The sequence below is a fragment of the Anolis carolinensis genome, chromosome 2 (genome assembly GCF_035594765.1).
Source record: "Anolis carolinensis isolate JA03-04 chromosome 2, rAnoCar3.1.pri, whole genome shotgun sequence".
NCBI classification, from domain to species: domain Eukaryota; kingdom Metazoa; phylum Chordata; class Lepidosauria; order Squamata; family Dactyloidae; genus Anolis; species Anolis carolinensis.
This window is the reverse complement of record NC_085842.1, coordinates 248743988-248770638: the sequence shown is the minus strand read 5'-3', so window position 1 is coordinate 248770638 and position 26651 is coordinate 248743988. Positions and strand designations below refer to the sequence as shown.

The 26651-nt window shown below is 42.2% G+C and overlaps 1 protein-coding gene across 4 annotated transcripts in view; it reads right to left on the bottom strand.

Moving 5' to 3' along the window:
* The window catches only part of LOC100565159 (TLE family member 4, transcriptional corepressor), a 176707-nt gene extending 151511 nt beyond the window's left edge, over positions 1-25196 (bottom strand). For all 4 annotated transcript variants that reach the window (XM_008103270.3, XM_003216472.4, XM_008103271.3 and 1 more), the window contains exons 1-4: positions 24318-25196; positions 22470-22567; positions 21155-21218; positions 19730-19774 (exon numbers count right to left, since the gene is read on the bottom strand). In XM_008103270.3, coding sequence (XP_008101477.1) covers positions 19730-19774; positions 21155-21218; positions 22470-22567; positions 24318-24362 — 252 coding nt within the window. In that variant the 5' untranslated portion in view covers positions 24363-25196. The remainder of the gene's footprint in view (positions 1-19729; positions 19775-21154; positions 21219-22469; positions 22568-24317) is intronic.
* Positions 25197-26651: the final 1455 nt, after the last annotated feature.

Sequence of the window (26651 nt, the reverse complement as noted above, 5' to 3'; positions counted from 1 at the left end):
GAAAAGACACATAGAGAGAGATTTGATTTTTCACCTATCTGGGCTGCCTTCCTATTTTCAGATCCTTATTAACATACGGTTAGTGAAAGACCCACAAAATGTATGGGGGGGGGGGGTAGTTTGAGTGGAACAGGAAGACAGGAGTCCCCGATTTCCTTCTTAATTTTCCCATTAATGAGTGCTGTGTGGAAAGGGTTGCTCTTTCCCCAAATTGACTCCCATGATCACCAATATGTCCTCTAATGCCTTCAATTGTCTTTCTACCCACTCCTTTCCACCTTCCAATTCTTTTTTCCTATGCTCTTCACTCTTGTACTCCACAATCTTATCCTTCTTCCCTGCCCTAACCACTTAATTTCACCTCTTCCAGATTTTGCTGGACTATAAATCCCAGTACCCAAGTCACCACAGCCAATAGGGAGGAATGTAGACTAAAATCTAGAGTCCAACATCTAGAGGTCTACGTGATTCCCAAACCTGCATCCTCACTCACCGACTACCATAAACACATAATCTTCTAAGGGAGGTAGTAGTAGAAGAAGTAAACTGCTAAGTCTGGAGTAGGTGCCCTCAGTCAATTCTCACAATTCAATACCTCTGGCATCTAGCTCCACATCTAGGTTTGTATTTCATACCTGAAAAATGAGTTGGCAGAGGAAAGGTCTGGAGGGTTTGGTTATACAAGAAACCATTGAGGATTTCTTTTCTAATCATTAACTTTAACTCATCAGTGCCATCCACATCACTGCATCCCCTACTGGTCTTACCCTCTTATTTGCTATGTCTCCAATGGTGTTCCCTTCTGTACGTGCTCAAGCTGTTTCTGTGTTTATTGTATGAGAGGGAATGCCTGAAAGGGATATAGAACTGATGCTACAAAGACCAAACATGAAAGAACAGAATAGAAATTACCTTGTAGTAATGTTGAAACAAAGCCCATCTCGTCTTTCATCATAAATAATTAGGCACAGTCATGACACTATGGTTAAACATAAAATACTTAGATTCTAACGTGCAATGATGCAACGTAGTTAAAGTATTTGGGAACACTTTGTTCTGTACAGACTTGCTCGTTACCAAGTAGTCCTACACATGCTATTTTAATTTTAAAGATAAAGTAAACAGTGCTTTTCACTCACAAGAGTCATAATATTCATTTACTTGTATAAAAACTCTAATTTATCTAGGTTCTCTGCAAATATTTATTTCAAATCTTGCTTTAAGCTTGAATGGTATCACTTAACACTCCTACTCCTCACATCAGCCCAGACTCCTACATCCTTGTTATTTCAACTGATGAGTTATTTTTATCTTTTCATTCACAACCGTCAGACTACAATATTCTTGCCTGATCACATTTTCCATTCTTACTAAACCATTCCCTCAAGTGTTTTTCTCCACACTTTCTAAATCTAGTTGCAATTTCAGTGTCTTTTGAACCATAACACAGTCAAAACAATCACACTCCATGGCTGCGTTCTCTGGTGTTTCTCTGGCCTAAAGAAGTAGTTCCTCTAAGGATCAATGCTTTCAGTGGGGACAATCACCAGGAGCTAGCATACAATGATGCATACTAAAATCTCTTTACTGTTGTCAGTGAGAAACTGCACAGAAAGACAAAGGGAGGCAAGCAAGGTTGCATAAAGTTCTTTGTGTGCAACAGGACATTTTCATTCTCTCTCCACCTGCAGATTCTTTAGGTTCCCTAAAATGTATTCTAGAAAGCAGTTCAATTCTCCAGTATAGATCAGGGTGGGAGCCCAGGGAAAGGGAGAATCCAGTGTGTTGTTGGATGCCATTACACTGGTAAACAGACACAACTAAATTCTATTCATGTCACATTTATTTATGATATGTACAGCATATGTTTATGCATACCAACTTGGTAGTAAGTCTTACTCAATTCAATTTGGTAGGACTTATTCTGAGATCACCATGTACATCTGAAGAAAAGGTGTATGGATACACTGGACTGCTAAAGAGAAAAATAAAAGGATCCTAGAACAATCAAATTTCAATTCTCCAAGCAACTAAGATGAAGAAACTGATATGCCATATTTTGGGCAAATCATGAGAAGATATAACTCACTAAAACAGACATCAAGTCTTGGTATGTTAGAAGAAAATAGGAAAAGAGGAAGATCACATTACAGATAGACAGGCTTAATTATGTAATAAAGCCATGGCCTTGAGTCTGAGCAGGGATGCTGATGGGATGACAACCTGGAGATCTCTCATCCATATGATTGCTGTAAGTCAAAATCAACTTCATAAGAGTTAACAACAAATATGTACAGGTCTGCAGCCTTAATGCACCCAATGCATTTCAACAAAAAAAACTGGTACAAGCAAGAAGTCAAGACTTGTATGATCCTTCTTCCTAGAGCTTGAAAAAATTGTGGGTTTTTTTTTTTTTGGATTGCAACATCTGTAGTCCCTGTTCCAGGGAACTACAGTATTTACTCAAGTCCAATGAGTCATCGAATCTAATGTGCACCTCAGTTTTCGAAAACCTAAAAACCCAAAAAGTATTTACCATATTACATAAATCTAATGCACGCTCTAATTTTGGGAAGGTAATTTAGTCAAAAAAGGTGAGCATTAGAATCAAGTAAATACAGTATATTCCAAATGTCAGTGTTTCTATGCTCTTATTTTGCTTGCACATACAGCTCCTATTCTTTTGACCTGAACAAAATGAGGAAGTCTCTGATTAACATTAGCTTCTACTTGCCTCAGAACTAATCAAACTCTAGTTACTCCCTTGAGAACCTAGCCATCATTTAAAATTCTGATTGGAAACTTTCACATTTCATTCACTTGGGTGTTACAAGCGGAAGAGAAAGCATGGAGACAGAAAAGACTCACTGGTATCTTGGATTATTTCTCTGAGGTTTGATTGTCTGAATGCAGAGGTGAGAAAAACAGTAAGACTGCTCTTTATCTTATTTGCTTCAACCTTGAATAGGGCATGTCCCTGTGTGAACTACTGGAGCTTCTGACTGGAATAGGATAATATATGGATATTTGTCCCTAGGGACTATATGTTGAAACACTAACTATTGGGTACATCTAACTAAATAAATGACAAATAAATGAGTCCAAGAACAAATCAAGCCTGAACTCTCCCTAGAGGCCAAAATGACTAAACTAAGACAATCTTATTTAAGACATATCAAGAAAATATGACTCATTAAAAAAAGCAATAATGTTTAAATAGGTGGAAAGCAACAGAAAAAAAAGACCAGATTACAAATGGGAAACTCAGTCAAGTAGCCATGGCCCTGAGTCTGCAAGACCTGAGAAGGCTGCTGATAGCAGTGACTTGGAAGTCCCTCATTCATAAGGTCTTCATAGGTCAAAGGGAATTGGATGGCAAATAACAAAAATGTATATTAATATTAGAAATAAATCACTCTTTTGATCACCACTTGCTCAACTGTCAGAGAATATGGTCCTTTCTGACTTTTCAAGACAGTAGCTCCCATTATCAAACATTTATTGAAAAGGCAATTAAAGCTTGTTAAATTGAATTTTAAAAGCAGGGAGTAGATGTCTTTGTCACTGTTACATTTAACTAGTGTTATAACGTAAAACCAAAGGGTACACCTAGATGCACAAGTGCAAAGCCTGGAAAAGTTACTTCTTTGGAGTAGAGATTTTTGGCTAGCAGAGGGATTCTGGTAGTTGTAGTCCAAAAATATTCCCACTATCTCCACAAGTGGCAGTGAGAGGTTCAAGAAGTGCACCACCATTTTTGTATTTTAGTTGTTCTCAAGCCCAAAATTTCTCATATTAATTAAATGATTGGAGAAGCTGCATTTGTTGAACTCCTCACCATGCTTCCAATAAAAGCAGCATTGATGCACAGCTGAGGGCCAAGTGTCATCACCCTGAATGACTCAGGCTTTCTCAATGGTGACAATAATCTTCTGGAGTCAATTTTATCTATGCAACACAGGTGGAAAGGCAGTTTGGTGGCAAAACCCAGTGGCCTTGGGTTTAGTGTCTCCTCCCCCCGGAAAGCAGTGATTGTTAAATCAAATATACTCCTATACTATGTTTCTGCCTTCAGTACACAGCCCAAAGCGATAGCTGGCAGAAATCTGTCTGTCTGTCTGTCTGTCTGTCTAACCTTCTATCTATCCATCCATATACATACAAAGATACACACATACATATATTTTTAAAAATTCGATTTCACCATCCCTCTGTGGTATTAAATTTCCAAACAGCTTTTCCTGTCACTGCTTACAAGTACTAAAATATTTTATTAAGTCTTTGCAGAGAGTGTATGTCGGTCTTGTTGTATTTTGATTTGTTGATTCGGGGTTCAAACTTCGAAAAGCCAAGGAGAAACGAGTCCCTTTGCTTTCAGAAGTGCTTTCTGAGACAGTAAATCTGCATCCCAAGCCTAAGGATGCAATTGAAACAGTTGATGGATTAACCACAGCGTTACTGCAGGCCTTATTTACTGTTTCTTTACTGGCAGTGCAAGCAGTCTATAGCTGGTTAGTGGCAACTCATCACTCTAGTTAGCTTTTTATTTTTCATGCTTTTGCCCAAATAAGGTGGGAGAAAATGTGAAAGCTGCAGAGATTTGGAAGTTGAAAGAGAAACAGACAATCATCTAGCCCAGTTCTGTTTACTTTAACAAGGCTTGGGCTCCGCTTAAAACACACTGAATGAATTATGCAAACTGGTTTGTTGATGTTTGGTGAACCCTGATCTTAGAAAAGGATAACATTTGGACATTTAGTTCACCTTAAGATGTTTGTGCTGCCAGCGGCAAAAGGCAAGATGGCAGTTGCTCGAGTTCATGTTCCCAACCCAAATGGAATAGCACTGAACCTTACATCAGCACTGGCAATTCCTCCAACACACCAGGGGCAGCAGCAGAAGTTCTGAGGATACGGAACATGCAGAGCAGCACCAAAAGTAGGACAAGGGGCTTGAAAGGATCAGCTGCAGGATCAGACACAGGATATCTCAGCATCTGCTACCTGAGACAGTTGTCTCACTTTGGAATCAGAGTAGCTTAAACTAGCATGGGCATTTATTTCTAACAAATAATGTAACATATAACTGTTAACTGTATGTAAACAGAGAATCTTTTTGCACATGTCAGCACCTTTCCACACAGAAGATTTTTCACTAATAAGATACAAGGACAATTGTTGATTCCTGATATAATGCCACCCATGTATATGCCACTTTACACAGTTTACAATTGTTCATTTGACAGTTTTCTGCCCTCAAAGTTTCACATAAGGAAAGGGGGGTGGCAGTGTGTAAGGGGATTAAGTTTAGCAGATGCTGGGTGCTCTTCTCTCTTTCCAAGGCCAGGGATGGATGGAGGAACCTTCATCTTCTGAGCCCAGGCATGGCGGTGCTGTGCCTGCCTCTTCTTCTCTCCTTTTGAGGCCAGGGCAGTGGCAATTGGGTTGAAGGGAGGGCCTTTTATTGGCTTTTGGGCAAAGGCACATTGGAACTGTACCTGCTTTTCATTCTCATTGCGGTCAGAGCAGTGGCGGTTGGGATAGAGGGGGGGGGGGCATTGTCTCTTCTTCTGAGTCAACATGTGATGGAGTTGTGTCTGTCTCTTCTTCTCTCTGAGGGAAAGGCAGTGACAGCAGGGATGGAGGCAGGTCCTCCCATCAGATGCCCAACCTAAGCATAATGGAGTTCCTAACTATGTCCATAATATATCCCCTTGCTTGACCCTTAGCCCAACAGGGGATTTAGAATGAATCCTGTATTTCCAAGCACATTCAGCAATCATTGGCTGTTTTAATACAACATTCAAAATGTCTGCTTAGGCAGACTGCAGAGTTATAGAAGGAAACAGACAGAAAGTGGCTAAAAGACATGTGACTTCAGAACACCACAGAAGTCACATGAAAGCCTGAGAACACGTCTGGCTAACCTACCCAGATTTCATCCCTCATAATTGTACATTTGAGATAACGTCTGGTAATTTGCACAATATTAAGATGAGCATCACTGATCATTGCTACACTTCCTTAAATTTGCCGCAATATGCAACACAAAAAATAGCTAGAAAAAATATGACTTAAAGGAAATACCAGTTTCCTTTTCACTATTACTGACAGTGGGAGGAAATGCTGAAATCAGCTCACACTAATAATATACGTGAATTTTCAAATAAATACCAAGTGGAAGAAAAGATTTTCCAAAATAATGGAGATTAACAGAAATGCTGTACACATTTAGAGTAAAAGAAAATAAGAATACTCCATTACACCCAACACAATTGCCTATGACCACAAAGGTACCAATTTGAATTTAACTGTGGGAACTATGACATTTAAAATAAAGATATCTCATCAGATGTCACTATGAGGACAAGAGAAATATTAAACACTATTTGTACTAAGAAGAAAATTAATCCAAATTGACACAATTGTCCTCTTCATAATTAAAATGCATTTTGAACAGGTCTAGCAACAGTGTGTTACGGGGAAGTAAATTAGTTTATTTGCAATATCTACATATATCACCTTTTCTTCTTTTCCATGAAAAGGAAGGATGACAATTTCCAGTTTCAAAATAAAGTCATCAAAGTGGAAAAGACTGTTCTATTATTTTTAAATTTCTTTAAATATATTATATTTTTATAGCCAGAGCCGTCCCTAGGCAATTTTCAAGAGTAGGTGAAGAGAATTTTTGTGACCCCCCCACCCAAACTAATCGCTGCAATACTTAACCTCTGAGGAGGAGGAGGCCATGGTGGCAGGCAAGGCTGCGGCAGCCTCCTGTAGAGCGTGCATGCCGGCACGCAGGGCGGGCGCATGCCGGCACGCAGGGCGGGCGCATGCCGGCACTTAGGCCGGGCGCTCGCCGGCACACAGGCCGGGTGCACGCCAGTGTGGGCCCGCCTTACAGGCGGTGAACGTGCTCTCCAGCCGCTGCAACAGGCAGAAGGAAGCTTCCTTCCGCAGGTTGAGAGCACACACACCACCTGGAAGATGGGCGTACGCCGGCATGCCCGGCAGGCCTGCGGCGGCATGGGCCCGCCTTCCAGGTGGCGAGCGCACTCTCCAACCACTGCAACTGGCAGAAGAAAGCTTCCTTCTGCCGGTTGAAGCAGGTTGAGAGTGCACACACCGCCTGGAAGGCACAGGCTGGCCGGAAGGTGGCACCATCTTGTAGGGTGCGCCGTTGAGATGCTCCCGCATGCGCCTCAACATGCATGCACACATGCATGCGCCTCAACTAGGCATTTGCATGGCGCCACATGCAAATGCCTAGTTGGCCTGATGGTTGAACCGCCTCTGTTTATAACACTTGTCTCTATGCACCATGTCCTCTTTTGCTAAAGTTTCATATTAACCAGCACTTTTTGCACAGTAATGAATACTGCTGGGATGTATCAATAATATTAACTTTTTGGGTAGCATATACAGGTCTTGTCAAAAATAATTATTAGCAATTGTCACTTCTGTAGGAAGAGAATAATATCATGAATGTTACCAGGTACCACCAATATTATATCCATCTGAATAGTGATTCAAAGAACAAGTTTATGCTTTCTTGATTCTGTGTTGTATTGTATATTTTATCAATTGTATTGGTTAATTGTATTATGATATGTTGTTTTTATGTTGTGTTATATTGTATTGTCCTGGGCTGGGCCCCATGTAAGCCGCCCCGAGTCCCTTTGGGAGATGGTGGCAGGGTATAAATAAAGTTTTATTATTATTATTATTATGAAATATACTTCTGGTTATCACAGGCAGCGTACCACTCAGGGGTGGCTGGTGACTTCCATGTCCACTGGCACGATAGCTACTAGCCTCATCAAATACCACTTATAGTAACCACATTATTATATTACTATATATAACCACTAGCTGTGCCCGGCCACGCGTTGCTGTGGCGAAGTATGGTGGTATGGGAAATAAAGTATTGAGGAATTGTTGGTAGTTAAGGTCAAGGGTCCCCTGGGCTGAGTGGGTTGCTAGGAGACCAAGTGAGCTGAGCTTAGCCTTCTAACTGGCAGCAATTGGATAAAAACAATTATTCCTCTCCCTCTAATTAGGACTTTATTTTTCTATTCTTTTTGTTGTATCAACCTAGAGGCATGGATGAGGGGTTGTGCTGTCAATTTTCAAGGTTGTGGGGTGTTTACTTTTGTTGTTTTGTCCGCTGCCGTGATGCCATCACTCTTTTATATATATAGATAACCAGCAAAGTTCAATCTGCTTCCAAGTACATGGGACTACCCATTCATTCAACTGTTGCTGTAATCTTAATATTCTTCTTCATATTGGTGATGAGTTTGAGGCACATCTTTTGGCCCAAACATGCATTTTGGGATCCATTACATTAACCATAGCAGTACAGTATCACTGGCACAGAACACCTTTATGACCAAACACCCAACTGAAGACCAATTTCTAATTTTTGGACCATAACTGGATCATTCAACTAGAGCACAAACCAAATATTGCATAGGTGATCTTTATTTGAGCTTGGAAGTAACAGATGTTGAGAAGGAATATGACTTTTGAACTCAGAAAGACTCCCTCTTCATATAACAAGGGCCAGATTTCTTACAGTCTGAACTGTTTATGAGCTGTCATCTACCAAAAACCCCTGGATGTATAGACTTCCCAGTTGCTGAAGCACATGTTCTCAAACATGGTAATTTTTTTAAAAAAGAGAGAAAGCTATATTAAGCTATATCACACACACACTTTCAAAAACAAACAGTCTCTCATTGAGTTAAATATAAGCTTTGCACACCATAATGTAATTTCACAGGACCACTGAGGGGCAGATAAAATTGCAAGGCAGCCCACAAATGACTAGTTGGCCTTTGTGTTCTGGATTAACTCCAATGGTTTTGGCAAAACCATTCCAGAAAGCGAACGGGAGTTTTGAACAACATGGAAATGAAAGGGGGGGATATACTACCTGTTCAAAGACAATTATGCAAATTGCTTTAAACCGAATTATACAGAAAACGTATTTTCCCTCCCTAGTTAAAGAGCACAGTATGTAGGAAGCTTGCCAAATCAAAATCAGATGTTTCACAAGCACTACTTTTTTCAGCTAGGGATGATAAAGGTTCTGTTCAAATCCAAAGAGTCATATAGCTCTGTGCAATATGTGTTGAGAACAGAGCTCACCTATTACTGCCCCAGCACAATATTGTTAATATGTTACACTAATCTCGGGGGGTGTTACTCTCACATTGCTGGCAGAGATGAGAACACAAATATTTAGGTCTGCACTTCAGTGTACTGACAATTGGTCCAATGTTTACACTCTTCAATTAAGAAGAATATTAGCAGCATTTTTTTATTAGAGGCTTGCCATTACAAGTTGATGTACATTTGCCAATTAGCATTAGACCTGCTGAGATCAGTTCTGCACTGTAGTATAAAGAAAGAAGGGAGTAGTGGCATGCTCTACACATCACAAGCACTATATTCTTAAGAAAGACAAAACTTTCTCCAGAAGGATATAACCAAGTACTTTCTAAAAGAAATAGTACAAATGACTTGTCTCAGAAGTGGCACAGACCTTCTGTAACCCTTCTAAGTACACAGTCGTACCCGAAATTTAAAAACAGAACCTATTTTCCTTCAAAGGAGCCCTAGAATAATTAAAAGAAATGAAACAAAAATACTCATATCATTTCAGCAATGAATAGAATGTTGACAAACACAGAAAGCTCACTTCTATTATCAGGAGTGGGTCCACTTCTTATTGACACTTATATTTATATCCTGTGCATTTGCCAAAGAAATTGCCATCAAAAACATTGCAAATATAAACTATGGAGTAACATTTCAATTGATTTTACATTTTCAGTGGCACATAGTCTCCATTCCCAGAAACTTGAAGACAGTACATTGGTGAGACAACTACAGCCAATATAGGTTCCGGTCCCACTAAAGAAGGTCATTAGTTTCCTTGATTCCTCGAACAACCTCCCATTTAAACAAAAAGGTATGACTTTCAAGGGGGGTGAGGGTGGTTCTGAAAACTGTGCAAACACACAACCCCACTCAATCTGCTCCCCAAAGTCTCAGTCCCTCTCAAATACCGTATTTCTTCTACTTCTCCTTCAAAGTAAAGTGATGTGACATTACTCCCAGTTACCATTTTCGAAAAGAAACAATGTAAAGAGGTGGGAGGCTCTTTGCAGGATGTGTGTGTAAAAGTCACCTCCAGTCACCTCCAGTCCCCCAGTTGCCATCCCTGATATAACATATGGATGACCTATTGTTATTTTTATACGTGTTTATGATCAGAGCTTTCCAAACTGTGTTGCAACACACCGGAGTGTCCGCTGCAGTGTCTAGGTGTGTCGCCTGAAAAAGCTTGGGAGACAAAAGTGTGGAGGGCAAAACAATGTGCTCCCCAGAATTTCTTCCCCTGCTGTTGCCACCAGGAATAAAATCTGCCTAGGGAGCTGGGTGCTGTCCTAATAAGAACAGCTGAGCCTCCTCCCTTGCTGCTTGGATCAGAACAAAAGTATTGAAACCCCATGAGCTCACTGCTGCAGGTCAGGTGCCCCCACCCCCTACTGCTGAAAGCAGCCAGGTCTTCCCTAAGCCTCTTTTTGGCCCCACCACCAGGAATAATCGCTGCCTAGTGAGCTGGCCGCTATCCTAATGAGAACAGCTAAGTGTTCTCCCTTGCATCAGCTGTTCTGTGAAGTCCCAGGTAACTTAACTGGAATCTCTTTTAGTAAAACAGTGAATCCAGCTCAAACACTGAAGAATCGAACTACTTAATGAGAAATAATTGCTGTCTTAGGAAAGGGGCGAAGCTGAACTAAAATGTTAAGTAGTAATTTCATATATATATATATATATATATATATATATATATATACACACACACACACACACACACACATATATACATACATATATATATATATTGCACATATTTACATTACTCATAAATTACAAAAATCTTGGAAATGTATGCTATTACCTTACAAATCATATATTTTTAAAAAATATAAATGAAAGATTTTTATGAGATTGGTTGTGTCCCACATATACTGAGTCATTACAATTTATGTATGTGCCCATTATCTCTTATAAGGGGTTAGTTTAACCTTCAGTTTGCCAGTAAAACTGAATAACCATGTTGCAAAATGATGCAAAGTCTAAAAAGCAGGTCACCAATATGAAAGGTTTGGAGAACTCTGGTTTAAGACTATGGATGTACGAAGGCATGGATTTATTTGTTCTAGTGTTGTTCTGAAGAACAAAGATGACCAAATCAAGATGCTTTATCACAAGAATGATAAAGCTCTAATATCCGATAGAACCTACAACTCCATCCTAGTGAAAAGACTCTTCATATATATAGACAATATACTAGCATGTAGTAAAGCCCTTCCCCAATTATACAAACAGGGATCCTGTGGGACACGCACATTCCCTCAGCTATAAGAAAGCCTAATTATTCAAATTCAAGCAGTACAAGTAGCTAAGGCTTATGTAAAATAGAATGTGATAGCACTAAAATTAGTGCCTTAACAAAATAGAGAATAGTTTTATGCTTGCAATGCATAAATACATCCACACACACAAATCACTTTGGGTATCATTCAGTTCAGTCATCCTCACAACTGTCAGCTTAGGATCTGAAATATATTTATTCACCATCAGATAAAATGGGTTCTAATCTCATTTCATTTGAAACATAACTTGTTCATAAAATGGTCATCAAAATCTTTTAATTCAGACAGTCTTATAGTCGTTGAAGGCTTTCATGTCTTGAATTCACTGGGTTGTTGTGAGTTTTCCGGGCTGTATGGCTATGTTACAGAAGCATTCTCTCAAGACGTTTTCCCCACATCTATGGCAGGCATCCATATGAGGTGTATGACAACCTCTGAGGATGCCTGCTATAGATGTGGGCAAAGCATCAGGAGAGAATGCTTCTGGAACATGGCCATACAGCTCAGAAAACTCACAACAACCCAGTCTTTTAATCACTAACCAGCTGCTGTGGAAGGGCCTTTTAATAGAAATGTGCTGTAACCTGCTCCGCCCCCTTTTTTATAATCTTTTTATGACTTTTAAAATCTGCTTGGTTTTAATTTGATCTTTGTGAGAGAGGTTATATATTAAGGATTCCCGTTGTATTTTATTTTAATGTTACAATCCAGGTTCTACACTGGAAGAATGAAAAGACATAAAATAGAAAAGCTCAATGTTTGTTAGATTAATGCTACATGCCACACAATACATTTTGTGGTCTTAGGAAAAACCTATGCTATTCAATGTTACTTACTCCTTAGTAACAGTGGCATAGTATTCTAACCCTAACATTTCCCACTACAAATCTTCCATCTTAGCAAAAAGTGGCTTTCTTAAAAATAAAATCAGGAATACGTATTTATTAATAACTTGTTCCTTTAGCAAAGAGGAACAAGTAATCTCATAGCACTGTTTCTAGCAGAATGAAGACTTAAAATACTGATTCAGATAAAAGTACACTTTACTTACATAGAGAATTATGTAGCTCCACATCTCAGAGAACAAAATGGATGACCTAGTCCCCCACATGTATCTCTTTTGATCTCAAGCTCACTGCCCTATACACAGCAGGACTTCTTCTGCCAACAATGCTCCCCACCCCCACCCCACACACACACAAACACACATGTGCTCTTGTTATTAATCCTTCCACAGCCAGAGAGCTATGCAAGCCAAATGTCAGCCTCAGAGGGAAGATGTGGACTGGACCCCTAAATGAGCTATTTGACCAAACCAGTTTCACAGTGTAGGGTGAATCATCTTAAATTAGGAAAGATAAGGTTTGGCTGTCACGTTGATTTGTCAAGCTGCTTTATATATTTTGAAATTTGATAGAAAACCTCTAAGTAGGGCTCCCATCCCGCTTTCTTTAACCCTGCTGAGAAGCCACCATCTCTACATTTTCACTTCGAGTCTACCCTATTTTGAAGCTTCCCAGTCCTTCTCCTGACTATTACTCCCTCGCTGCTTGTATCTCGATTAAATCTTTCCTACTGTTTATAAATGGTGAGAAAATTCAAGCAGTGTAATTCTAGTTGCTTCACCAGTTTCCCTTCAAATAGAGGGCAACACATCGGCAGCCACAGATCAATATAGCACACATACACTTTGTAATTCTACTCACATGCCCAAGCTCATTTGCAAGCCAAAACACAGGGATAGTCAGGAGGTCAAACAAACAGGGATGCCATTTAAAACTTGACACAAACGTTTTTGAATTTCCACCAATTATCAAGATATATAATGAGAATATAAAGAAAGATACAGAGATCTTCCAATACACAGGATGCTTGAGAGTACAGGAGATTGATCCCCCACCTAAATCTTAAGCTCCTACACATAGGGGATTTTCAGAATAACAGCAAAGTGATGCATGAGGACAACTGTGTTCACCTGGAACCCTTTTACACATCAGACTTTCTGTGCATTATTAATTGTGTGTCTATTTGAAAACCACATACAGTCCTCTGGATCCATAATTCAAAAATATTAAACAAAACAAAAAACAAAAAAAAACAGGGAGTCTTGCTGCAGTCTGGAAGTTGGAAAGGGGGCACCAAATGGGTAACTGATGTGACTTTATCTATACACTCACATTGCCACCAGCCACAGGGGAATGCTAGTGAAGGTCCGAGCCCAACTGCCCAGCAGAGGAACAGGAAAGAGGCCCAGGATAGTATTTATTATTTATTACATGCATTTATACCCCACCCTTCTCCCCGAGGGGACTCAGAGCGGCTTACATTCTGCCATGAGGGCCAGCAACAAATATACTATAAAACAAAGCAATTAAAACATGATAAAATGTATACAAAAATTAAAACGCTGCAAGGCAGCTGGTGCCAGTCAATCCCATCACCACCCAGCATAGACTCCTTCCATTGAATCCAACTTGATGCACAAGTGTTTCAAGGATCAGACCTTGGCGCAAAGCTCTGTGTATTCCTGCCACTGGCATTCACAAAGGCTTACTATGAATGGAGACCTCTATTACTGGGCTTGCAAGTCTTGTGTGAAGAGCTTAGCCACATATCTATGCAAAGGGCTGGGCAGGTTAGATATTTCAAACTGAAAGAGGTTTGGGGAAGGACAGGACACCATACAGGTAATGCTGCAGAGTGTCCATATAAACAACTTGAGCATCTCTGTATTTTGGTATCCTAAAACCAACCCATATGGATACCAAGGGCTGAGTGTATACTGTGCCACAGAGACACAATTTATCTGTCGCTCATTATGTCATTTCATTGTAATGTTCTGGCTTTAGCCTGAAATTTAGAAGCGCTATCCAAGGTGCTGAACCCTATTCAGACTAGATTAAAGACCTTGAATGATTCCTTTAGCATTCAGACTGAAGCCCAGAGAAACTTGATCATCCTGATGACATCAGAACCACCAGAATTGGTAGTCTTTTCACTTGCTACTTGGGGTGCCAAATGGCTGCCACGTCTGCATCTCCTCTCCAGTTTATTCAGCCCAGATGGCTATGTCTACTACTAGGAACCACTGCTACCTGCAAGAATTTGCTTTAAGCAGGTAGACGGAGGCAACTGCTGCTCTTACTGCCACTGTCATGTGCTCCATCCCCAACAAAGGCAGAGTTTAATACTGCTGCCCTAGAGAGAAAATATGTAGAAATAAGGACTAGTAGCAGCCACCAGCTGCTTCTCTGCCTTCTTTTTCTCATGAACAATGCCACTAGGAATGGAAGTGTTTCTCCACTGCAGGAAAAAAGAGTGTGCATATTTGAGGATCATGCAGTGGACAAGCCAAATCTTGGCCAATACTATTGGGTATCCATCAATGGCTACTGCTACAGATGACTCATGGTTGTTGAACTCCTTCCCAGAGAGGATCTGATGCTAAGCTAGGCAAACCTAGAGTGCAACATGTGGGATAACAGCAACATCTGCATTCACCAAATTATTGGAATTCATCCCCCATAAGCTTTTGCCATAGCTTATCCTAGCTAGGGCTGCTGGGGAGTCTAATAGTATGAGGAGGATCCAAAATGACCACCCTCCTTCTGAGCCTTCAGTAAACATGCCAAGCTCTGAACAACCCTATGTTACAAACAGAATAGCAAAAAAAAACTCTCAATATAAACATCCAAGAGCCATGGAAATGAAAAATAGTACAAGCTTTACTCAGGTTTAAATAAATGAGCCTTTTAGCAGAAAAATGTGCTAAGCCCATGCAGTATGGGAGGTGAGAGGCTAGGATGTCATACAAACCATATATTAACCCAGTCAGCAATAAATTGTCCTCCCTCCCAGCTCTGTGCTCCTTTCTTAAATAGCTCCCTATAAAGCCCCCAACCTAATTAAAAACAGCTTCCTCTGCAACAGCGGCCTTGATTTCACTTATTTACACATTAACTGCAGCCTCTGTTTGGCCAATCCAGTCTATTCCCTGTACTATGCCAGGCCTTTTATCTGCCCTGGACAGCATTTTCTCCAGCAGATGAAGTAGATGCCGATTGATTTGCTGTCGAGCATGGTAAATTAATAGCAACAAATTGCTGAGGGCCCCATCTCACTGCACCACCATGCTTCGGCAGTTTTGCTTTATTTGCTCCATGATGGGCAGCAGTCAGGCCTCTTCAAGTCAATTTCTTCTTAACAACCTGCAATACTTTTCAATGGCGAAAATAGAGCTGTTCCTTGTAAGTCAGAAATCAATATCCTATTGCCCTTAGAAAATGCTAAACAAGCAGTATTGGCAATCCACTTGGTACCAGAGGGTATCAGATATAATGCAAATCCATACCACTTCCCTCCTTGTAGTTATTACAGTTTGCTAAAAGGTTCCTAATGCCATTTATCATCATTTACCATCGACTGCTGGAGCTACGATTATGATACCCTATCAGCTGGCCAGGGCCCTTTCATTTCTACTCAATTAATATTTTAGCAGCACTCAAATGGTTGTTGTCCAAGACGAGTAATAAAATTTACATGGATTGGAAGGAATCAGAGGAAAAGGGAGGAGAAGACCTCTGTCCTGAAATTTAACACACACACACACACACCAATGTCATTCCCTTTAGCCAGTTTCAAGGGCTAGTCTTCCTTTTAAAAAGAATACATAGGAAACAGAGATCTGTTTGAGAATTCTTTGAACTACACAATATGCCGTGCTGAAGTACAAAGCAATGCTGTGTTCTCAAGTCAGAAAAAAAGTCAGAAAAAAACTAGAATATTTCCCTTCAATTTAACTTCCCACTGACCCTATTCATAAGTGTCTTATCTGCAGCCAAATGCTGATTCGAACATTTGAGTAAAAGACTTTCAGTACTTGATGAAATTATTATACAGTGTAATAATCAACAAAGTGAATTATCAACAGAAAAAGAATCCAAACAGCTAGAAAGTCATTATTAGGGATTGTGAGTTACTTATTTTTTTATAATACAGTGGGATTTAGGCAAAATGCAAAAAGGTTATATACCCAACTATAAACATCAATTCATTTTTCATTTCGCTTTCTGTTTAATATATCTACCAGCCAATTGTAAGCAGTCCTGACTGAGAATAAATCCTGCAGGGTTCAAGGCACTTGCTTCTATATAAGAATATTCATGATTAACAACTGACCATATGAAGGTATTACATTTTTCACATTCCTCAGGCATCTCCTAATATATCTACTTCAATATATTGATCTTAGCAACAAGTACCATAAACAAATTAAAAATGAAAGATTTTATGCCACACACCAGTGTTGTTTGGTGTTTATTTTAAAAAAAAAACCAAAATAATTCTGTGAACTAATTCTATCAGTCTAATGCTATTTACTCAGTTACCAAAATCTAAATTAATTATGTTCTCAAACATAATTGTTAAAAATTGGCAACATTATGCAGGCTTAATTAAGATTAAATCCAATTTACTAAATGTACTTTAATTGGTACTAATTACATTAGCTTTCCTTTCAGAATGACAAATTCCCCATAGGTTTCACTTTAATAGTCTTCTATCAAAATCAACATAGGATGACTGATGATCAGTCTTGCAAAAGGGGGGGGGGGAGGAAATAAAACTCATCACAGCTTCCCCGACCCCCCAACCTACCCCAAGGCATGAAAACACACACACACACAGCTCTGCACTTTCATCCTTTTATCAATTTGCTAAATCACAGAGTCATGACTCCATCCCAGCAATCATTTTCTGTTCCAGTGAAAAATTCCTCAGAAAATAAATATTCAGCGGCTGGAAGCAGCCAAGAAGAACAGACGCTCTAACAGAAAAAAATACACAGAGGTTTTCGATGATATCAGGGCCACCAATTACTAGGGTACTTTCGGGGACTCCAGGGAGCCCTGCTTTTGAACCCTCCGAGACACAAATCTAATAAGCGAATAAGCCTAACCTGATCTTGAGAACTAGGCCCAATTATGCCGGAGGGCAACTTCACTGCATTATTGCCTGCTTTCCATTACAAGGGCATCCAGCGTCTACATCTGGAAAAGGAGCTAAGGGGAACCAAGGCTGTCTGCCTAGGAAAACAAATAAAGATAGATAGGCCTCTGTGTTTTGGTGGGGGCAGGCAGGGAGAGGGAAATGTGGGGGCCGAGGGAAAGGAAATATAATAAGTAGGCGGTTTGGAGAGCTGTAAGTATCCCATAATGTGATAAAACTGCCCCTAGGATTTTGATGATTGAATATAAGAACAAAATCCACAAATAATCCCCAAAGTCACTCAGCCCCAAGCAAGTAGAATGGCACTGGAGAAGGAAGAGCAAGAAAAGATGTAGGTCTGATGGTTTTGTTCCCACAGAAGTGGGTCTGTGCACCAATGAAGATTTCAAAACGGCCATGACATCAGATTGGAAATATTCTGTAGTTTCAGAGCCACAGGGCGGATGAATATGTACCACGAGCTTCATTACCGAGCTCACATATTACACAGCAAAGAAGAGAGAGATGAAAAGATAAGATTTTTCAAAATGATATCTCCATGAACCACTTTCGTTGTTGCATTTCATTAGAGTCAGCAGTATGTGATAAAAAAAGTATTAAGGAGTACACTGTGAGAGGGTGGAGTGTTTACATTGCTAACATGAATAGAAATGACAGTAATAGGGAAAAAAATTATATTCTAATTAAACTCCATCCTTCCAAATCAGCACATTCATATATTAAATACAATTTTCTCAGAAAGCCCAACTGCTTATTTTTTTGCCGAAGTCAAATACCTTTTTTAATTCAACGTATTTTCCAATTCTCCTCCATCCCTAGTGATATAGTCACCTGTTTCACAGCTAGCGGGTGTTTTCCCTAACATGTTTTAAAGTCTAGATGCCTGTATTTAATTATTCTAAATGCACTGCGGAACAAACAGATACTCTGTAAAACCCACGGGAACCATGTGGCAAGTTGATACAGTAGACTTATGGCTACCAATTTGCTTCATAAGTACTACATTATTATACATCAGCTTTTACATATTATCAATTATAATGCCACCCCCCCCCCAAAAAAAAACTTGTGCTTTTGGCACTGATTGTACCACAAGGGTATTTCCATATTTAAATACTTAAAGGTCCTTATCAAGAAAGCCTACACCATGTCTCCCACTGGATTCTTCCAGTTGTTCCAAAATGGAGCACACTTACTAACTTTAATATTAATGTCAATTCAATGATTGTCTGCACATTTCCCCAACACCTGAAAGGTTCCAATCTGCATATGTAGCATATTTCCATGCTAGCATATGATAACATAGTTCAGTAGATATAAAATATATTTTAGCTACAAGGGAGGATATTGATATTCTGCCTACTCAAGAGGTCTCCAACATCGATGAATACTTTAAATTGTAAATATAGGAATAAATTATGAAAGGATATACTAATTCCTAAGGCAACTTTTCTCAAGTACACATTTCATACTGGTCACAAGTAACAGTTCTACTGTCACCATTTCTTTCCAGACAATACAGTTTTGAGAAAATTAAATCAATCAACACTTCCTGAAATACGTTCACAAGAGAAAATACACTAAAGAAAAAACCCTCTCATTGGAAAACAGGCCAACCATTCTCAGTTCTCTACCAGGAAAAGTTAAGACCATTCAAGAAAATTACACAAAAAGATCATCTGATTTGCTACACTTCAGTGTAAACTACTAATCTTAGCTTAACTGCTAGCCTACAGCATCGAGGTTGTGTCTGAGCTTAGGCTCATTTGGTAGGTCCACCTCAATAGTCCTGGGAATGACTAATTCATTTTGCAAACATTTTCTTTTATCAATCTATGTACCTCTAAAAAATCCCAACCACCTATCATTTAACTAAAGGAAGACAGCAATCTCTTCACCATAGGCTGGCATCAGAGCCATATAATCTGTATTTGTCTACCTTTGTTCTACAAGACAGTAGATTGCAAGTTGAAAAGCTTGAATCTACAGTTCTGATTTTGCAATCACTAGATACATCCAACGAGGGAAAAAGTAACTATTCTACAGTAACAGGTTTTGCACACACACAAAAAGGGGGGGGGGAGTGTCTGACTTGCAGGAAATCGGGGGCAACAATGCCAAGCTGCATAGGCTCTTATCTCATGCTTAGAGAATCCCATTCTGTTACACTGAATGAAAACATCATAACCACATTACAAACACACAACAAAGAAACAAGTATAGTAGCTTAAAACGAAATGTAATGTTAAGAGAGAATACTTTGCCTACCTGTTTATGCATCTCTATATTCAACCCATACGACATTTCATAATACTAAGGGGGAAAAGGAAAATGAGTTAATTTTAGACTTTGTAATCATACAAATGCAGTCCCTTTGTAGTCCTTTGAAGGGTTATGCAGGCTTTCCACCTACAAATATCAAACATTTTAATAGTCTGCCTTTAATTCTAAGTTGTTAAACAACCATGCTAAAGTTTGCCTGGAAATATAGAAGTAAAGCATGTACATATCAAAATTACAAAAAAGACAAACTGACAAATGCATAAAAGATACATCCAAATATACAATTTGCTCCACAGCAGCCATTTAAGATTCTAAAATGCTGAAAAGGCTAGAAAGGAGATAGGATCATAAATCAGGAACAGAAACAAGACTACTCCTTCAAATCTCTAAATTACAGGCATAGAGTGACTACAATTAAATGCAGGGTTTGTAAAGAAACAAAACAGCAAAGCATTTCATAGTTAAAACAGATGTGGTATTGTTTGTAAAAAATATTTTTCCTGTACTGTAGACTGGCTCAGTTCTGTCAGTTTGCACTATGCTAGCCATATTAGACAGATGAAGGCCAGAATATAAAGCTTTGATGGATTGTTTGTGCTTTGGCGAGGAGGCGGACTATCTCTCAAGGTTATTGTCCTCCTTAAAACCCAGTCACTCCATCACATAAAGAAAGCAATTATTTCCTCATATAAGCACAGAGGAACAGCAAGAAAACAGCTCTTTGGGCGTCATCACAATCTATCAGAAAATTAGGTGTTTAGAGACTTCATCATACACTGATTACAGCTAAAGCGAGTCCACCGTTATTGGGGGTTGATGAGGAAATTCATCTACAACTCTCATTGCTGAAATCCTCAATTAAACATGAAGCCTTCTGCAGCTAGTTTAGAAGCAACAGGTTTAAGAAGACTTCATTAAGAGCCCGTCTCCTCCTTACCACTGATCATGCAAATCTCTCCCTTTGAAACACAGATATATTCCACACAACTGAGAGGCAGAAGCAGGGAGACTGAGATGTGAGACCTTTCATCTCCAAGGCAATAAGGAAACACAGATCTGCCTCTGGGCAGCTAAACAGATCTTCATCAACATGTGAAAGAGATAAGGGGATTGATTCTAAAGATTTCCTCCTATAGAGAAGCATCAAGGATATTCTGCCACCTGGAGTTGGGGGACATCTTTGCCTTGGTCCAAGTGGGCTGTCTCACAAAAGAACGCTTCACATCACAGATGCCAATATTAAGTAGGCAAAAAAAATCCTTTAGATCCAGGGTTTCCATAAGGGAACCTTCATCTTAACAGCAACGCTATCATAAGCTAGCTGACTGCCTTGAGCAAGCTGAGCATTCCCCTCTTCATAGACCACACTCATACAATAGACATTTTGAATTCGTTATGCTACTCACTTACCATGACATAATGTCGCTGCATCTCTGTCTTTTCACTGGCGAGTTTTTCACACTCCAGCTTTAGACTGTTCAAGAAATGAAAAACATCCTTGAATATTTAAGAATGTCACTTTTTTACATCTTCTCAGTATACTAGATTCTCAGGAGGCCACTACAATATTAATAAAGTTAAAAACAAGGATAAACATCACCATTGTTTTCCTTTCTGGCAGATTATGCTTGTCTTCTGCTCCAACAAGATGTAGTAAAGTTTTGAAGCAAATGCCAATGACTCGGACAAGGAGAGAAAGAAAAACCACAGACCAGCTTACAGAAAGGATTTATTAGAAGGCTTGAGGATTGCCAAACATAAAATCGCCCACTGTTGTAAAATTCCCTTCTGAAAAGGTTGCTAGTTAAGCTGGGATTTTTTTTTCTACATGTGATCTTGATTGCCCTGAAACTTTAAGGAACCACTCTAAGCCAGAAAAGGGTTGAAAAGGTTTCAAAGAAAGCAACACAACAGCCTCGACAAGCGACATCTTGTGAGCAATGAAGCCTCCTTTGCGCTCTCCTTGCCTGCCTGCTTTTAAAAGCCGAGGCAACAATCTTGGGAGACCTTGTTTGTCAAGGAGACTCAGAAGCACTTCTACCTGCAGGATAATGAGAGAACACTCCAGACACAGTTCCAATTTATCAACACCTGACACGATGGCAAAGCATCATGCGGAGGGTGGAGGAGATGGGTCAAAAGAGAGGCAGGCGCCTCCCAAACAATATTGGTACAGTACCCAAAAGGACAAAAACACCATCATTTTCGACTGAGCCCCTAAATTTGGGGGGACGGGGACTCACCCGCAACAGCTTCTCAAACTCTTTAAAGCATTTCTCTGGTTTTGCTTCCAGCTCTCCAAAAGAGCCCTTTCATTTGTGTTATGGCAACAGATCTGCCGAGGCTAAGGTTTTACGGGAGGACTTCTTCCACTTGGGTAAAATCTGCCCTTGTTGTGGTTTCAAAGTACAGTGAGGAAGTAAGTCTGAGATGTGTGAAAGCACACTCTGGATATCCTGAAGCCTCCACCTCCCAAACCAATCTTCATGACAAGACAAAGGTGCTGATTTGGGGGTGAGAAACTTGGAAATGGGGTCATAGTCACTGGGGAAAAGACAGATCTTATTGGAGCTAAGTGTATGATTTTAAGAATCAAGGAAGGGAAAAAGATGGGGGTGGGGGAAGGTGAGGATGCCTCTCCATGGCTTTGTCAGTGTGGGTCAGGGACAAGTGCTGATCAGCAAACACACAGGGATTAGGAAAAAGTCAACACATCATTCATTACCTGTGGTACTGAGCCTGCAAAAACTGAAACTCCTCCTTAATCCGATCACAGGATTCCGAAATGGTGAATTTGAAGGGCTGAGCAGGCTGATGCGGTGCCTAGAAGCAGTGGGGAGAGGGGAAAATGGTTTAATTACTCCTCAGCTCTGCCGGCCCATTGGGTGCGCGCACACCACACATGCATACGCACACACACGCCTGGCGAGGTCAGCCATACATCATTAATGAAAAGAGCTATTTAAAAACTCACTAGGTGAGGGCATGCGGCCCTCCCCCCTCTCTCTCTAAGACACACACATATATATCCCTATATCCCAGAATATCAAGGCAGAAAATCCCACATTATCTGCTCTGAAAGGAATATATGACAGTGTGGACTCAGATAACCCAGGGCCCTTCCAAACAGCCATATAACCCAGACTATCAAAGCAGAATAACCCACAATATCTGCTTTGAACGCAAATATCTGAGTCCACATTGAGTCCATCCCAGTTCAAAGCAGATAATGTGGGATTTTATTCAGCTGTGTGGAAGCAGGTATTGTGGTTTTTTCTGCCTTGATATTCTGGGACATAGGGCTGTGTGGAAGGGCCCACAGAGAGAGTGTTTCTGTCTCTCCATCCTCACTCAGACACAGAGATAGAGACACACGGACGGCCTTGCCCATCCCACTAGCAACCTCTAATTGAAGGGTCTGGGTTTGGAGTCTCTTCCCAACCTCACCATCCGCAGCCCCGAGACTTGGGAGGCTTTAGAGGGAGGGAGGGGGGATGTGGTCGGAGAGGGGAATAGACGGGCCCGGATCAAAGGGGCTAAAGAGGAAATCACAGGGGCGAAGAAAGGGGGGGGGAGGCTCGTCAAGACCCAGCCAAAGCAAAGAAAGAGGAGCCTGAAGACCCACCCAAAGCGGGGCGAGATCCTGCCAGCCCTCTTTCGTTTCCGGGGAAAGCGCGATCAAGGCGACCCTGCCCGCCTCCCCCCACCCTCGCGCTCCCGACACGGCGCAGCCCGCAAAAGCCAAAGACAACAATAAGAAAATGGCTACAACTCAATTGTTTCGCCCAACTCTCCCCTCCCTCCTTGGCCTCATTTGCGTGGAAGGGCGGGCGGCGGCGGCGGGGGTCTCTTTCCTCTTTCGGTGGGCTTGGCAGGCGAGACTTTGGAAAGGGGGGACATTTGGGGGGCGAAAGTGGGGGATTTGAGGGAGAGAGTAGACGGGAAGAAATGGTGGGGATTTGGAGAGTTGGCGGCATTTGGTGGGGAAGATTTTGGGGGGATTTGAAGGGGGTGAAGGGACTCTGAAAGCAAAGTAGGGGACTTTGCTTTCTACACTCTTCCTCCTTCGCATCCTCCTCTCCTCTTCCGCCCACAGCCAGGCGAATCACCTCCCAACAAAGAATTCCCCCCCCAGGGCAGGAATCAGCCAGGCTTTGAAGCTGCAAGGCTCTTCGATGCTCATCAAGGTGATCAATTACAACATTCACACTTGGAGAGTTCTTTCTCCCACCCTGGACATTATTCCACGGATATATAAACCTCGCTGGCATAGTTTCCCAACAGACCTCACAACCTCTGAGGATGCCTGGCATAGATGTGAGCGAAACGTCAGGAGAGGTAGCCACACGGCTCGGAAAACTCACAGCAACCCAGGGCCCTTCCATACAGCCCTGTATCCCAGAATATCGGCAGAAAATCCCACCTTATCCGAGTGTGGACTCAGATAACCCAGTTCAAAGCAGATATTCTGGGATATGGGGCTGTGTGGAAGAGCCCCTTGGTTTACACCGTCTCCTCCTCTCTCTCTGCCCCCTCCACCCACCCCCCAAAGGCCCCTCTTCTCCGGACTCACCGGGTGCCTGGACTGGGGGTACATCTTGCTCAGGTCGCGAATCATCCAAGCCAGCGGGGTGGGAGCTCGCTCTGGGCCAGCAAAGAGCAGAAGGAGCCAAAAAACCAAAACCAAACAAAATAAAAGGGGCAGCGACAAAAGGAGAAGCCCGGACTCAGCTCATGGAGGGAGGAGGAAGAGCGCCTGTCCTCTCCCAGCCCCGGGGACACAAGGCGGCGAAGAGGAGGAGGAGGAGGAAGAGCGCGGAGAAGAGGCGAAGGCGGAGGCTCTGTCCTCGGCAGAAAGGGGCGACCCGAGCCACATTCCCCGCGGGCGATCACTGTCCCCGCCGCATCCTCCTTCCTCGCTTCCTTCCTGCCGCTTCTCGACACGCGTCCGAGCCTTCCGACGAGGCAAACTCGCGCCGGGCTCTACTGGCTGCCTCTTGAAAACTTTTATCGATCTTCCTCGCCGAGCCTCGATCCCCTTCCTTGGCAAAAGATTCCCGGAAATACAAAAACAAGGCTTCTTCTCGCTCCGGCGTCTCTCTCTCTCTCTCTCTCTCTCTCGGCACAATCACCTTTTGTTGTGGTGTTTTGCTTCCTTCCCTCCCGCGCGGAGACGCACACACACACGGAGAGAGCCACGCTCTTCCTTCCCTCTTGTATTTCTCCCTTCCTCTCAAAAACCAAAACAAGGATAGATTGATCGCTCTTGTTGTTGTTGATTCCTCGTCCTCCTCTCTCTCCGTCCTCGGCTTTCCTTCTTCCCTTCTAAACTCTCAATCTCGGCCGCGAGGAAGGAGGAGGAGAAGCGGCAGCCCCGGAACGGCCCCTCCGCTCGGAACCGCTCTCACAACACTCTCTGCCGAGGTGACTCCTTTGACCAAATTTAGCAGCGGCGGGTCATTAACATTCTGATACATATTCACAACAATCGGGAGCACTGCCTGCCGCGGAGCGTCTTGGGAAGCGTAGTCTTCTAGCCGCACCCCGCCTCGCTTGGGAGTCAGAAACGCACTACCAAGACCGTCAGGCAGTGCGGCGCCGCTTGAGCCTCCTGCCTCTTCTCCCCCTTCCCCGCTCCTCCCACGAAAGGCATAGCCGCCGACCAATCAGCGGCGGCCGCTCATTAATCGCCGTTCTGTATTAATGCCCATCATTTCGCCGCTGACAAATGGGCTCGCGGCTCGGCGGGCGGGGAGGGGCGCCGCGCTGGTGTGGCCCCACGTGGGGGCGCGGCGTCACTTTCTCCGGCTGACCAATCCTGGAGAGGCGTTTGAAAGGTCCCGCCCACTAAGGCCCTCCCTCCGCCGCTCTGCCCGAGGTGGAGCTTTGAGATTGCTGACGTTCGATTGCGCCGGCGTTCGAACAGGGGAAACATTTGTTCGGCTGTCAATCAAAGTAACGTGGGGTAGTTTGCTGCCGCCGCCGCCGCCGCCGCCGGCTCTTGTAAGGCTGGGTGGTGGCACAACAAGGGAGGGAGGAGGGAGGAGGGAGGAGGGAAAGAGCCATTGAGCCTCTCTCACTCCTCCCCCCTCCCCCCCCCTTTCGGTGCCACTCACCGCCGCTGGATCAGCCGCGCCGCGAGGAATGCGGACTAATTAGGGGCCAATGTCTCCTTAAAGAGACAAGGCTCGGCCTTGTGCGGCGGGCCGGAACCCCCGCGGAGACAAGGCAGAGGAGGAAGGCGGCGGCGGCGGGAGGGGGGAGGAGAGACCGACCTTCCCTTTTTCTTCTCTCTCTCCCCCCTCCCCGCATTAATTTATTAAAATGATATGCACACATTACAAAGAAGGGAAGGAATAGTGCAACATCCAGTGCTCCCCCCCCCCCCCGCACACACACACAATAATAAAAACCATACACACAACAACTTCAACATAAGCCCCCATTCCCAACAAAGGATAATAACACAGATCTTTTGTTTATTATAACATGCTGTATCAGGTATAGGCAAACTTCGGCCCTCCGGGTGTTTTGGACTTCAACTCCCACAATTCCTAACAGCCTACCGGCTGTTAGGAATTGTGGGAGTTGAAGTCCAAAACACCTGGAGGGCCGAAGTTTGCCCATACCTGAGCTATATGCACAAATTATAAGGAGGAAGAATCTAGTCCCCTCCCCTCCAAAAAACAGCCATATATATATTTGAGCCCCGATGACAATGACGCAGTGGGTTAAACCACTGAGCTGCTGAACTTGCTGACCGAAAGGTTGGCGGTTCGAATCCAGGGTGTGGAGTGAGCTCCCGCTGTCAGCCTCAGCTTCTGCCAATCTAGCAGTTCGAAAGCACGCAAATGTGAGTAGATCAATAGGTACTGCTCGGGCGAAAAGGTAACAGCGCTCCATTCAG